This window comes from Delphinapterus leucas, chromosome 8 (assembly GCF_059928025.1).
Source record: "Delphinapterus leucas isolate spDelLeu-1000000601 "Yukka" chromosome 8, BTC_Dleu_Yukka2, whole genome shotgun sequence".
NCBI classification, from domain to species: Eukaryota; Metazoa; Chordata; class Mammalia; order Artiodactyla; family Monodontidae; genus Delphinapterus; species Delphinapterus leucas.
Window position 1 is genome coordinate 58,732,440 of NC_143136.1, and position 14,406 is coordinate 58,746,845.

Consider the following 14,406-nt stretch of genomic DNA (forward strand, 5'->3'; position numbering starts at 1 on the left):
TAAGTTTTGGGAAATGCCATGGCAACTGAGAGCTGATGAAGCTCCTCAAACCCCGTTCCTGCTGACAGAAAAGGAAGCAGATCCTCATGCCCTTCCCCCTTTCTCCTCCCTTCACGCCACACTTAACATCACCCTCAGAATGTAACAGTAATAATGAAGCGAGGTGTGGGGTGAAACGCAGGAACGGCTTGTCATGGAAAACGCATACTCTGGCCCAAATTGCCCGTGAGTCGCCTTTCCGCGACTCGTAGGCACGGGAAAAACCCAGTCCTTTCGGTTCGAAGGTCCTCCCGACGGGGTGGTCAGAAGTGGAGGTCCAGCGGTTTGGGTGCTGACCAGACCGAGGCTTCCAAGGACCTCGCCTTAGACCGGAGGCCGGAAGGGGGCTGGAGTGAGTCCCGGGCTGGCGTGCCCCTTCCCATCCCCACAGGCGCCTCCACCCCTACGTACGGTGGTGCTTTCCTTCTAGACGCACGCCTGGCAACCTTCTGAACATACCTCAAACCCAGATGAAAGCCTGAGAATTAGGGGGAGCGTCTCCCTCCTAGAATATGCGCCTCCCGTGCGAGGAGGCCGCTGGACTCCCCACCGACAAAGTGTAACGGGAAAGGATGCAGCCTAGCTCGCGGCAAGGGTTCCCCTCCCCCCCCGACCCTGCCAGTGGCCCACTCAGAAGAAATTCCAGGCTGCGGACCACGGGAGCTGCGCCCCGGGGACCAGCACTCCCGGGCCGCCACGCGCCCTCGCCTGCCAGTTCCAGCCTAAGCTCGCCCGGCCTCCAGCGCCTTTCGCCTACGCAGGTCAGAGGGCGGACTTGCCTTCACTAGTTAGGAAAGCGAGCGAATTTCTCTCGTCTCTCGGGCTCCACAGGTGAAGAGGGCGCTTTAGGGCGCCGCTGCTAATCTCTCGCTCCTGGGGCAAAAGTGAAAACGTTGACTCTCGCCAGCAATCTGCAAGCAGAAAACAAATCGGGGTTGCCGAGGAGGGGGTCGGGGGGGACAACACATCACTTTGCATTTCTTTTATAAATGAATCACCCTGAAACGGTTAGATGTTTGCAAAACAATGCAAAATCCCTGGTATGAGTGCAAGGGTCTTGGAAAATCTTAAACCTTGTTTTTCTTTCCCGGGTCCCTGAGAACAGGCCCTGACGGAACACGTTTCCACGGACCTACTGAAACCTTCCCCTTAACTGGAGTTGCAAACACACTGTATATATTTATATCAATAACATATAGGGTAGGCATGTCTGTATGTATTTACCTCATACATATTTCTATAAACTCCAGCGTCTGGAAAGGGTGGGGGTAAATAACCCCGAACGGTTAAAATTATGGAGAAGGGATAATAACTGATTACTAATTTGAAAGTAAATAAACAGGTGACTTTTTCAGATCAAATCCCTCCTTGGATCGTTACAATAAATATCTCTGAAGGAAGCTCTCTATTTATGTTGTCATTGATTAATTCTTCACTACCTCATTTGATTTCGATTTAGAACGATTTGATTCTAATTTAATTAGCATGTAATTTGGATGTACATAATTACTGTAATTATGACATTCAGGTAAGGCAGCTTTAGGCTGAAAGGCAATTTCAAATTTTCTAGCAACCTACTTTGTACTGGGAAATGGACAAGGACTTTGCGCCCTGCTATCCAAGTAGTAATTAGCACATCTTTTTGAAACAGGCAGTGCGGCGGGGTTTGTATTAAAACAGCAAATACAAACCCAACCGAGTTACCGGCTGCAAAGGTGGCTGCGAGTTCCCGGAAATGCACGGCGTTTCCCTGGCGCGAGATCGGGGAGCCCGGCGCCCCAGCGCCTGGGCCGGCTCTAGCTGCTGCGGGCTCCGGCGCCTCTGCGGCCTCTGGCGCGGGATTTGGAGGTGTAGCTTTCAAGATTAAAATACAATAAACGTGCGGGGAGGGTGGGGGACAAGAAAGGAGGGGAAGAAGCCACTGCACGACTTCTGAAGACGCGGGGTTGGGTAGTGGACTAGGAAGAGGAGGGAAAGGGGCGGCGGGAGGAGGGCGAGGCAGAGTGGAGAGAAAATTGATCAACGCCCCCAAGTGTTACCCGATTTTAGATTTGGGTTTCGAAGGGAAAAGGTGGGGGCCAAAGGGGTCAGTTTGCGCCAGCAGGGAGTGCGGACCCTTCGCAAGGGTCTGGGGTCAGGGGTTTCGGGACTTCTGGCAGCCCTAGGGGGCCCTGCGCTCCCCGCAGGGCCCCGGCCTGCCCAGCAGCACCCAGCACCCGACTCGGGCGGGACGGCGCCTGGAGGACAGAGGCGAGGCAGGAGGCTGCTTCGGCCATCCCCGGGTCCAGCCTGGAGAAAACTGCGGGTCCCTCGCTTCCTCCCCTTCACAGGGGGGCCTGGGGACCTGGGACGGTCTGCTTGCCTGGTTTAATCAGCTTGGTTCGGTCGGTCCCAGATAACCCACGTGGGTCCCGCCGACCGGGAGCCTTCGGATCCGGGTAGTTGGGGGAAGAGAGCGGGGGCGCTGCAGCCACGGCCGGGTCCCCATGCCGGGGTTCACGTCGCCGACAACAGCGCCCAGCGTGCTCACCTCCAAGTTGGAAGACCCTAAAGTTGCCTTGAAGGAAATGCTAAATGCGCCAATTCTAAGACTAGGGCCAAGCAGGGCGTTATATTGTTTTGTTTGGATTTTCAGTTAGCAAGTTCCAGAAAAGACTTCCTTTGTCTGGGAGCATTTAATACCGGCCATTACTAAGCAGTGCCGCCCAGTAGCGGGGCTTGTCCCCCACGAAGCACAAAAACTCGCTTTTCTTTGCTCGATTCGCTGGGCTGCTGCAGCTCGCGGCAAACGCCGGCTCCCCGCGCTCGAAGCGGCGAGCAAGGGCGGACAGCGCGGCCTTCCCGGCCCGGAGCTCTAGATGGCGCCAGCGAGCCGCACTCGCCAAGCTCCTCTTAAGGGAATCAAGAGCGACTGTCAAACATAAAAGCAAATCAGAGTTTTCAGTTTTTTTAATGTGTTAAGAATGTTATTCCTTAAGAAAATTTGTAGCTAAATTATTCTCACTTAAAATAAACACTTAGTATACCAATTACACAAATGGGCGGGATTTATGTAAGATTTACTTCATCTGCATTTTTGTAGTGGGAGAGAGCCTTGGTGAATACAGATAATAGATGCAAATAAGATTAGAGTTAAAACAAATAAAGTTTCCATCTGAATAAAAAGAAATTCAATTTTACACGACTTATAACGATTTGACGGAATGTCCAGACAAGCCGCTCAGGTGCACCATCTAATCGTGTCAAACTAATGTTGTTTTCCCTCCTTGAGGAAAGAAAAATCTTTCTTTCTTTTTTCTTTCTTTTTTTCCCCCCTTCATCAGGTAGGATCCAATTCACTCCGCGGGGAAAAATATAAAGCCAGAAAAGGAAATCGCCGGGGGAGGGTGTGGATCGGCGCTGGCTAGGCGAAGAGCCGAGGAAAACTTGGTCTTCGTTCCTCTACTACGCAGGAAACTACAGCACAGGAAACGCTGGGAGAAACCGGCTGAAACGAAATCGCATTTCCCCTCACCCGGTCCTGAGCGGACTCAGGACCCCTGTATGCGCCCCTCGCCCCACACCGGCCTCCGAGCAGCAGCCCCCGTCTGCGCCCCGACCCCTGGCCGCGGCCTCCCGTTTCAACCAGGCCCAGGAGCCAGATTGGCCCGGGCCCCATAGCCCCCAGGTGGCCCAGGGGAGACGCGTCTCCACCTCGGGTGGAGACCGGACTCTTCCCTGGTTCGTGGACTCTCCTCCCACGCACGCTCTCTCCAATTTGCTCGGCCGCAGCGGATGGCTGCCCGCTCAAGACAAGGTATACCCGCGCCCCCCAGAGCCCCCTGGGGCTGGGGGTTGGGTAGGAGCGCGGGGGTCTGCCTTGCCTGCTGGTTTCGGCTGGGGGCAGGGGCCCGCTCCCTCCGCGTGCTCTGCCCACCCCCCGACTGGACGCTCGGGCCCGGCCGCCGCCCGCCGTTCCCGGGAGCCGCTGTGATGGACGTCGGCTGACCCGCGGGGCAGAGGCAGCGCGCAGAGGCCTTGATCACTGGGCTGCGGAGGGAGCCGCGCGGCGAGCGGGACCTGCACGGCCAGGCCCTTTGATCTGCTTTTATTATCCACGAGAAACAAAGCTGCCTGGGACAGACGCCCGGGCGCCCTCATTCCTCGGGAGACCCCACCACACCCTCACCTCCGCGCCGCCCGCCCTCAGCCCCCAAACACGCCGGGCACCCTCCCGGCCTCCAGCACCTCGGCCCCGAGCCCCCAGGGTGAACGTCCCCCTGGCCAGCTGCTCCAGGCCAGACCTGGACCAGAGGCGCGAGGAGTGTGGGCTGGGGCGCCCGGTGATAAACTGTTTGAGCGGGGAGCGAAAATGGCCAAAGAAAAGAAACACTCGAGGAAGAGAGGGGCAGCCGAGGCTGCGGGGACAGCAAGAAGGAGGAGCGGGAAGAAGCCACCCAGCGCCACGCTGCAAACGCCCTTCTGGGGACCTTCGCTGTACGTTTTATCGCTACTTTGCTAATTGGCTTTTCACTGCAGTTTGCGAGAAGAATTTTGTTGACTATTAATAACAACAATTTATTTTTCCCCCATGAAAATAAAAACATTCATTCAAGTTCCCAAGGCAGTAATAATAATAAAAAAATTCCCCCCACTGCGGCTGACTTTACTTGCATTTCCTATTGTGTGGGGAGCTTTTTAGAAATATTTTTATTCTGTAAATATGTACTTTATTTTCTAAACTAACATTTTTTCGAATTGGGAAATTATCTCATTTACCAATTTTCTTTTCGTCTCTCCCTCTCTTCTCCCTCTCTTTTAAACTGGGGCTGTTAAGTTGGTGGTCAGAAGACAAAGAGAGTGAAAATAATTTTCATTTCAATAATTGCCTTCTGGTCAATTTAACTGTGCCTTATTTTGAAAGAGACTGTCTAAATGAGATTCCTGTCCCAAATGTGTTCCCAGGCCTGATCCCAGCCTTTAATTATTCCTGAGTTTTTTTTCTTCAGAATAAGACGCCGCACTGAGTAATCACAAAGAAGTCAGAGAGCATCCTTGAACCTTTTCAGAAGCAGCGCCACTGATATTCAAATAACCTGCGAGGGCCATTTGACGGCGCGGGGACCTAGGCATTTCCAATTCACTATTTGCATAGATCAGCCGTCTTTGAAAAGGAAAGGAGCAGTTGTCTTCCATAACATTAAAAAGCCTAGTTATCAAATCAAGTGCTTAGTTTGGGGGCTTTTAAAACGTTTACATTTTATCTCAGGTTGCCCTTTACCGTTTGACATGCAAATTTGGTGCAGTTAATTTAGACAATTAAAAAGATCTTCAAGGGAGCTTTGTCACGGAGAATATTTGGAGTTTTCCCCGTGGACCAGCTGAGATAAAGTTGGCCAGAACAAATGATGTCTAGGAGATTAATTAGATATTTGATAAGACATGAATCCCTAATAAGGGAATACAAGGCACAGGGGGCTGCTGTGTGCTCTAAGTCAAAATTAATAACATTTAACAAGATTTTCATTTAGGCATGAAATGTCTTTTCCGGGGTATTGACTCTAGCGATTTATTCCCCTGAGTCACCTCCCAACGTAGAGGGTCTTGGGAGCTACGACTTCTTTTAAAAAGCTTTTTCCTTTCAAAGATTGTTTTAAAAACCGCTTTTTAAAAACAAACAAACCCACTGGAGTTTCGTCAGACCCCTCCGGGAGGGGTAGGCACCTCCCCAGTTAAAGCTGCCAAGGACCTTTGCTTTTTTGAAGGGGCTCCAGAGTTTTAAAATGTTACCTTTTGAGAGCTCTCTCGTTTAGTAATACAACTACACCTTCTTATAACCTAATTTAATTTACGCTGTTAATATACAAATAAATAATTCTCACTTCTCAAAAACGTATCGCTTTCATAACTCACATAAACCTTACATCACCTAAAACTAACATTAAGGGATTTTTTTCCCAACAAAAAAAAGTCGGCCCACTTAAAGGTTATCGAGGGGGTAACAGGATCAAAAAAAAAAGAAAGTGTATTGTTCAGAGTCCTTTAATAATACCAAAGTGAAAATATGATGTCAAGATTTTCTTCATACAGATAAACGCATTTAATTTCTTTAGATGACCTTAACTTACGTGTTTGTGAGTGAAATGATAACTCAACATTTTAAATATCTTTTACATATATACTGACTTTCACAAAGTGCATCAGAAAATTAAAAAAAAAACTCCCTGAATTTCAGGAATTCACCAAAAAAACTCTATTCGAATGAACATTTACAAGAAAATAAAAGAGAACACAACCTTTTGAACCCTATTTATACAGATGTTATGAAATACAGAGAAACTGTCACTAGACTTCCAGTTTAATTTCTCACCTTCGGCCTTTTTTGATGCTTCCTTTTATAAGAAAAAAAAGTCTTATTGTAAGTAGATATCAAGCAGGACTTGGAGCATTTTATATATAATATAATCCACGCAAAGGGTCTGTTTTTATAGGTCCCGTTTGTTTTCAAATGTTCTGACAGTCCTTTGCAGGGTGGTGGTTTGCTTTTGGAAAAAAGGACAGAGAAGGGTGGTGGAAGGGGGTGGGCGGTGGGGGAGGAGGGAGCGTTTCTGTGTATTGCTCTTCGCTCGAGAAGTTTGTGCGAGTGGTAAGTGTGTGTGCGCGCGCTCGAGTGTGCGTGCTTGTGGTTGTAGGTTTCCGGTGTGTGTGTGTGTCTGTGCGTGCAGCTTTTTAAAGTGTTGTTTGTGTCGAAAGATGCTTCGCTTTTGTTCTGGACCACGCGTTTGATTCTCGTCTGGGCTCGGGCAGCAGAGGGGAGCTCCTAGCGTGGCCGGCAAGGGGCGGCCCGCGAGCCGGATGACGCTCTACCTCGCGCCGGCCCGGGGGCGGCCGTGGAGCTCCCGCCCGTCCATACCCCGCTCGCCCTCCGAACCTCTCGCTCCTTCGCGCTGTCTCTACTCGCTCGCTCGCGCCTCTCGCCCGGCCTCTAAGAGTCGTTGGGGCCAGACGCGGCTTCCTTGCCTCCTGCCGAGGCCGCCGCCGCCGCCGCCGCCGCTGCAGCCGCCGCCGCCGCCGCCCGGGCGGCACTGACGCCGGAGTCGTGCAGGATGAGGTCTGGGGACTCGGAGCGGGGCGTCTCCAGGTTGCTGGCGTCCGTGTCACTGTCGCTGCCCTTTTTGCCCCCGCCGCCCCCGTTGTGCGTCTTAATGTGTTTGCTCAGGTGGTCGCTGCGCATGAAGCGCTTATTGCACACCGGACAGGCGAAGCGCTTCTCGCCCGTGTGAGTCCGCAGGTGCCGCTGCAGCTCGTCCGAGCGCGTGAAGCGCTTGCCGCAGAAGAGCCAGTTGCACACGAAGGGCCGCTCGCCCGTGTGCCAGCGCAGGTGCGCCTTCAGGTGCGACGTCTTGCCGTACACCTTGCCGCAGCCCGGGATGTGGCAGCTGTGCAGGCCCTTGCGCCGCAGACTCGCCCCGGCCGGGCCCAGCCGCTCCGCCTCCTGGCAATTGGGGCAGTCGCAGGTGGCGCGGCCGGAGTAGCGGCGGGCCGAGCGCGCCGAGCTCCCCCCGGCGGCGGCGGCCGCGGCGCCCGAGATCATGGCGCTGGCTGCGGCGGCCGCCACGGCGGGGCTGGAGTCCGAGTAGGAGGGCAGCACCGGCTTGAAGCCGTCCTGGGCCAGCAGGTGCTGGCTGGTGGAGAGCAAGTGCGAGGCGGCGGCGGCCGAGGAGCCGAGGCCCGTGGAGCTGAAGGCCGAGTGCGTGAGCGAGCTGAAGTCGGGATTGTAGGTGCCGAGCTGCGAGTGCAGCGAGGCCTGGGGGGCGCCCGAGTGCAGCGAGCTCTGGAGCCCCCCAGCGGGGTTCTGCACCTCCAGCCACGAGCCCGGGCTGCTGTGCACGTCCCACCACGACGATGCCGCGCCGTTGGTCACCTCGCCCGCCGCCAGCGTTGAGTGGAAGCCTGACTTGTACCACGACTCGTACGGGTGCGCCATGCCCACGCGCGGGTACAGGCCGTCGGCCGCCGTCGTGTGCACCTTGGAGATGAAGGCCGACTGGCCGCCCGCCTCTTGCGGGGACACCCCGGCCGCCGCCGCCGCGGCCGCCGCCGAGTTGGAGAAGAGGCCGCCGTAGTCGCTGCTGAAAGCGGACGACGTGGGGGACGTGGAGGCCAAGCAGAAGGCGCTGTTGGCTGCGCCAGAGCCGCCCGCCAGGCCGCCTGAGCCGCGGCCGCTGGTGGCCACGGCGAAGCCCGAGAGGCTGGAGCCGAGGTTGCAGCTGGACGAGGAGCGCTTCCAGGGATGGAAGCCGCCCTTGGCGAAAGCGCTCGACTCCGGCAGCGTCGTCAGCGGGCTCGTGTTGCCGATCTTGTTGCAGGTCGCCGCCAGCATGGCCAACGGGGTCGTTCCGAAGCGCGGCTCTTCCTAGAGTGGGTGGGGTGGGGGAGGGAACAAGGAGGAGGAGGGCAGGAACAAGTGGGAGGAAGACACAGAGTGCACCCGTGAGCAGCCTCGTCCTCCCGCGGCTGGTCCCGGGGGGTCGTGGCTCCCCGGCTCGCGCCTCCTCCCCGCACGCTCGCCGAGGATGCGCCGCACCCCGCGCGGGGCAGAGGCGATCACAAGGGCGAGGGTCCCGGCGCTGGAAAGTTGTTCTTCAGTGGGACTACAAATGAAAGCTGTCTCGGTTCTCCCCGCCTCAGTCGCTGCAAACCCTGCCCCAAACCGGACTCGAGTCGCTCGCCTTCCGTTCGCCATAAGCCCGCTCCTCTCACAGAAGCCCCCAGATCGCCCTTCGGGGTGAAGCACGGAGGTAAACACATCGACAACAAACGCCAGGTGAGGGCAGAGGCGGCCGAAATAGCGACCCGGGGGTGGGGGAAACTTGGGGCACTCTTCCCAAGGGTGGCTAGGACTTGACTTTTTAACAGAAAACATTTTAAATGTTTACACACACACACACACACACATATACACACAATTACGAAAAGAAAAAGTCCGAGTAGAAGCGACCCCCGCGATGGATTTCAGAGTCACAGACGAACTGGGGATCCGCAAAAGTGTAAATGTTTGTTAACGTGACTACATGGACTGCAAAACAATTAAGGCTGTTTTCTGGAAACACCAATGTCGCGTAATTGCAACAATCCCCGAAGCAAGGGGGGATGGGGTATAAATCACGAGGGGCAGAAAAGAAACCTCTAAAACCGAATATTAAAAGGACTTGCTTAACAAATCCTTTTCTTACAAAGACACCTCCTGGGTTCCAATAACTTGGGAAGAATCAGTCCTGGAAATGTGGAAAGTGCTAAAAGAAGCTGAGGCTGCAAGTCGGGCAGCAACAGTTTCTCCAGAGCCGCGGACCCGGAGAAGCCATAACGAAAAATTACTCCAGTTAAGCAAATGCCGCACTTCCGACTTACCCCAAGTATAGACGTGGCCATAGCAGGTCCCTGGGCGGCGCGGCGGGGCCGGGAGCGGGGCTGAACCTGGCGGCTGCTCGGGAGAACTGTTCGGGTACCGCACGGCTCCCGTGTCCCCGCGCTCGCGCCGAGCGGACTCCGGGCTCCCGCCGGCTAAACTCAGCCTAAGTGCTAGGAGCACCCGCTTTGAAGTGCCGCTGGCGGCGCCTCTCACCCAATGAGGGCGCAGGCAGAGCAGACTGGAGCTGCCCCGCAGCCAATCAGACGCGCCGAGGGGCCCGAGCCCGGGCTCCTGGCGTGTGCCAGTCACCGCGGCTGGCGGGGGGGGAGGGGTGTCGCGGGCTGGAGATCGAAGAAATTACAGCGCAATTAAAAATTTACACACACGCACCAAGCCAGGTTTAACTATCGTTGAGACCGAGCCACAAGCCCCCCGAACCTCCCCGAGATGATGCAAGTTAAGACTGACAGTCCTCGACTCTCCACTTGTGGGAAAGGAGGCAGGAGGGGAGGGGGCCCGAGGCTGAGGCCGCACCAGCAAGACCCAAGTGGAGACGGAAATGTCAACTCTCACTTTGTGTGTCCAGGCTCTCGCCCGCGGAGCACAACTTCAGCTGGAATCCATCATTCTCGCTTGCGATTTTATCATTGTCATTTATCTACCTAGTTCCTTATTCCCACTGGATTCAGTTTTACTCTCAGAGTCACATTGAAGAGAAGGGGGCGAAGGGACAGCTCCTCCGAGAGGAGAGAAATAGGCCTCTCCGTCCAGGTCTACACCCACAGACTTGCTGGGAGGGCCTGGAGCCTCCCGCATCCCGCCATTTCCCCTAGCGGCCTAAGTGACTTCCTAATTGTCGCTCTGGCCTCTGACCCGGGGGGTAATACAAGTGCCACTCACACCAGAAGCTTCTAGTGGTAATTAAGGGCACCCTTTGTACCGTTTCGCCAGCGCCTAGATACCAGGCTAACCCAGTTGTCAAATATGACTAAACAGTGGGACGTGCTGTCTGCCGGGTTTCGCTGGGGGCTGGCGTGGGGGTGGGAGGCATCAGCCCATACAACACGCTGCACGAAGCTGCTTATTTTCACAATGTAACGACTTTGGAAACAGAGACCCGCGCGAGCCGCGTCCGCCCCCATCGCCACCCCCGCTGAAGCTGAAGCTTGCTAGGCTGTTTGTTTAACCCGGTGAAAATTTGCATGTCACGTTTCAGCCTGGAAGCGAGTTTTCTTGCCCCAGCTCCAGCCCACTCCCACTCCAGACCTCCTAGGCCTGGAGGCTGCTTTGCAGGGCAAGGGCGCCGGGTTGAGAAGTGGGCTCGCCCCTAGCCCTGCTTTCGTGGACGTGCTCAGGGAGCTTCTCTCCCGGACCTCTGTCCACGAGTGACTGGGACGAGGCCACACGTGGGCGCCTCCGCATTTTGCAGGCTGGAAGCATCCTGAAGTCCTCTCCGGATCCTGTCAGTGTGAGGAGACACGTCCTCAGACGGACAACTGAGCGTCCTGGAGCCCCTCGGCACTCGCTGAGCTGTTTGTTTTTCTTCTTTCTGGGTCTCCTTTTCTCTTTCTTCTTCAGGGCAGCCAGGAGCAGCTTTTGAACCAGAAATACCAGTGCCCTCGACAGACCTGGGTACTGATTTTAATGTGCCACATTCTCCTGAAAGCCCACAACCTGCTTTCAAAGATATTTTAAACCACGAACCTCAGATGCTTGGGTGCAAAAGGCGAGTTGTTGAGGAGGGGGAGCAAGTGAGGAGGACATGGAACTATGCCCCCAGCGTTTTCTTCCTTCTTTTGCAATATCTCTTGGCGCAAGAGTGTGACCACCGTGGCTCTTCTCTCGGCCCTGAGATGGAGCCTGCGTGTATCCCGGAGCACTCCGTAGGTGGAGAAGGCTATCTGGGTTGCTTTCTTTGCTAGTCGTTAGAATATCTTTGCTCAAAATGCCTCCCTCCGCACTTTGATCTAAGGTGGCGAAAGCACCGAGGCACGTATGACAGAGAAAGGGGAGAGAGTGAGAAGACCGGCGCGGCTATAATGAAACTCTGTGCCCTGGGGGGTTGTGGTAGCAATCGGCGGGGGAAGCGGGGGGAAAAGGTGTGAAAAGCCACCGGGACACTCGGGGTGGAGGGGTGAGGGGGAGTCCAAGCAGCCCGGAAGAGCCAGAAAGCCCGGCAGTGGGACCCGGGAGCCCTTCCCAACAGGTGACTTCTGCCCTAGAAGGTCAGACTGGTGCTCGGCTTCGCGTAGTCTTCGCGTCGATTTACTAATAGAGGGATTGTTAAGTGGCAGCCAGGCGTTGCCGACTCACCCAGTGCAGCCCCGAGGAGAAGCGCGGAGGCTTCCCCTATCCACATCCTCCCTCACCCCCAACACACGCTCTCCTTAAGGAAACCTGACAAAGTAATAAATAAGACAATCCGAAAAGCCATTTAGCACTCGTGACATTTTCAAGTCAACCATTTAAAACAATTCACGCTGGCACCTCGGGCTGCCGGCGCCTTGGTTGCCTGTCTCTTCTCCTCCTCTTCTTCCTCTTTTCCCCTCCCCTCCCCTCCCTCCGTTTTCAGTGTAGTTCCAGCTGTCGTACTCTCTACGTGGGCACTCGGATATTCCTTTAGATACACATCACCGGATCACAATAAAAGTTAGGAAATCTTCCAAACGATCGCAGGCAGACGCTCCGGGCACTTCAACTCTAAAGTGGGGCCCCCATGGAAATCTTTCAGAAGAAGTCCAGTTTGTGTGTGTGTGTGTGTGTGTGTGTGTGTGTGTGTGTGTGACAGTTTTTTTCATTCTCTAAAAAATCTAGTTTTTAAACAAAGATCAATGTGTTATGCTGAAGTGTTGAGCTGACTGTTAAAACATTTGGGGAAATAATGACAATGTAACAAAGGCCTGGTTTGGAGTGAATCATCACCCTTTTAAAAGTTAAAGCAATTTTCAGGAGAATAGCTTTCAGCAAACGCTTTACATTATTCAAAACGGCCAAATAATGCTCTATTATAGCGCCTGAATGCTGCCAGTCAGCCTCTAAGTGCAATTTGTGCAAAGGCCCCGGTGCCTTATCTCCACTTCTTTATAAAGAGGTGAATATAAAACAATTTCTTCCAAACCCAGACAGAGAGCACGAAAATTGCTTCCCTTTCTGCAATCAGGGCAATTTAACTGGAGTGCAATTAGCACTATTAAATGTCGATTCTGCATAAACAAATCTGACTGAGCAGCGAAAGTGGGGTGAGAACCTCATATACACTGAAACTGATTTTTTAAAATTATGTATCCGGGTCCTTTACAATTGATCCATGACGTTTTCATCTTGGAATATATTTACATCGTAAATACACTATGGTTAAATCAACATAATTTTTTTACAAAAAATTTCAATAGGAATCCTAATAAAGAAGAATGGGGTAATTAAAGGAAAGAGTTCACTTCCTTTGAACAAATATTGTTTCCCCCATCCTGCCTGTCCCGAGAGCTTTGATCTGAGCAACTGCTCAAGTTGCTGCATTTAGTGGGCAAAACCGGTGAAACAATTCCGTCATTAGCGCGGATCCGAAGGATTGGAGCTCCTACGCCACAGGAAAAAAAAAAAAAGCTTCTCCCTGATGCACAGGGAGACGGGGGAGGAACAGTTATCTTCTGAATAACTCGAAATATTAGGTGGCTGCCCAGTCTCCCAGGGGCTTTGGCCAGTCGCAGAGTTGAGCAGCGGATATACTGCACAGGGGTGGGGTGAGGTAGAGTTGGGGAGACTAGAGGATGTGGGCGGGAGGGGAGGAGGAACCGAAGGTTCTCACCTGGGCGCTGCTGGCTGCTGCCAAAGCCTCGGCCACCAGGACCTGGGTGCCCGGGAGCAGGGAAAGGAGAAGGCAGGGAGAGGAGCCCGTAAAAAGCATTTATCTGACCTGTCCTCCTCCTGCATGCCTTTATTTATTTGCTTAGCCACCGCGTTCCCTTTCTGGATAATTTGCGCGATTAATTATGCTTTTCATTTGCATGATCTACACTACAGCAGTGATTATCAGGTCAGCACAGTGTGGGATTTGGGGAGATACATTAATAATGAGTTAAAAAACAAAACAAAAAAACCACACACACGAAAGGCTGCCCTTGTGTACCACAGTCACCTGCCATGAACAGGGGCTGAGGAAGCCACTACAGACTATAGCGCCTGTTGAGTCCAATGAGTCTTTTCCTCAGTTGGAGTTTGTCAGTTATGGGTGAAAATGAAATGCAGCTTTTGATTACAAGGGAATCTTTTATAGTTAACATATCTATATTTTTAAAAGCACTAGCCTTGAGATCATCTGGGTGGAGAAAATAAATTGAAAACTGAGGAACTCTCCCACAATTTCCATTGAGCTTTCATTTAATATTTGTTCTATAACACCCTCATTCCATCCCAGCCCTTGCAAATAAAAGAGCCAGGAAGGATCACCAGGCCATTGGAACTTTCATCTTTTCTCCATCTCAGAAGTGTTACTGCTATTTAGAGATGGCAGGAGATGCAAATCCGTTTTGTCTATAAGGTCTACTGGAGAAACTGAAAACGCTTAGTCTGTTAAGTACACTCCAAACATTTGCTACACAACTAATTTTCTGCTGCTAGATGTATCTGGGCCATATATTTTAAGCCTGCCTTGATCTGTTTATCTGAGCCAAAAATGCATGAACAATTAAAGGAAAGACTCTGGTGTGTCAAAGGAAGGAAGGTGACTGTAGACTGTGTGATGATTTTAATGACTGCAATTATTGGAAGATTATTCGACAAGCATCATAGATTTGTTTACTGCCTTGCTTGGAAACTACGGGGGGCCTATTCGGCTTGGGGTTTTACCTTCCTCCCTCCCTCACCAACTACCACAGAGGGGTATTAGACCTAAGCAAATGTGCCATTCACTGTTGGCTTCCTTCTTCTCTTTTAGGGCATTTCTACCAAAATGGAGCACATTTGTGTCTCAGCCAACT

The 14,406-nt window shown here is 53.1% G+C and overlaps 1 protein-coding gene across 1 annotated transcript; it reads right to left on the reverse strand.

Moving 5' to 3' along the window:
- Window positions 1–5,972: 5,972 nt before the first annotated feature.
- On the reverse strand, window positions 5,973–9,450 carry SP9 (Sp9 transcription factor). The gene is made up of 2 exons (XM_022570065.3): window positions 9,430–9,450; window positions 5,973–8,434 (listed from the first exon to the last, which is right to left on the reverse strand). Exons 1-2 carry the CDS (start codon window positions 9,448–9,450, stop codon window positions 7,004–7,006), a joined length of 1,452 nt encoding a protein of 483 aa, XP_022425773.2. The 3' UTR covers window positions 5,973–7,003.
- Window positions 9,451–14,406: the final 4,956 nt, after the last annotated feature.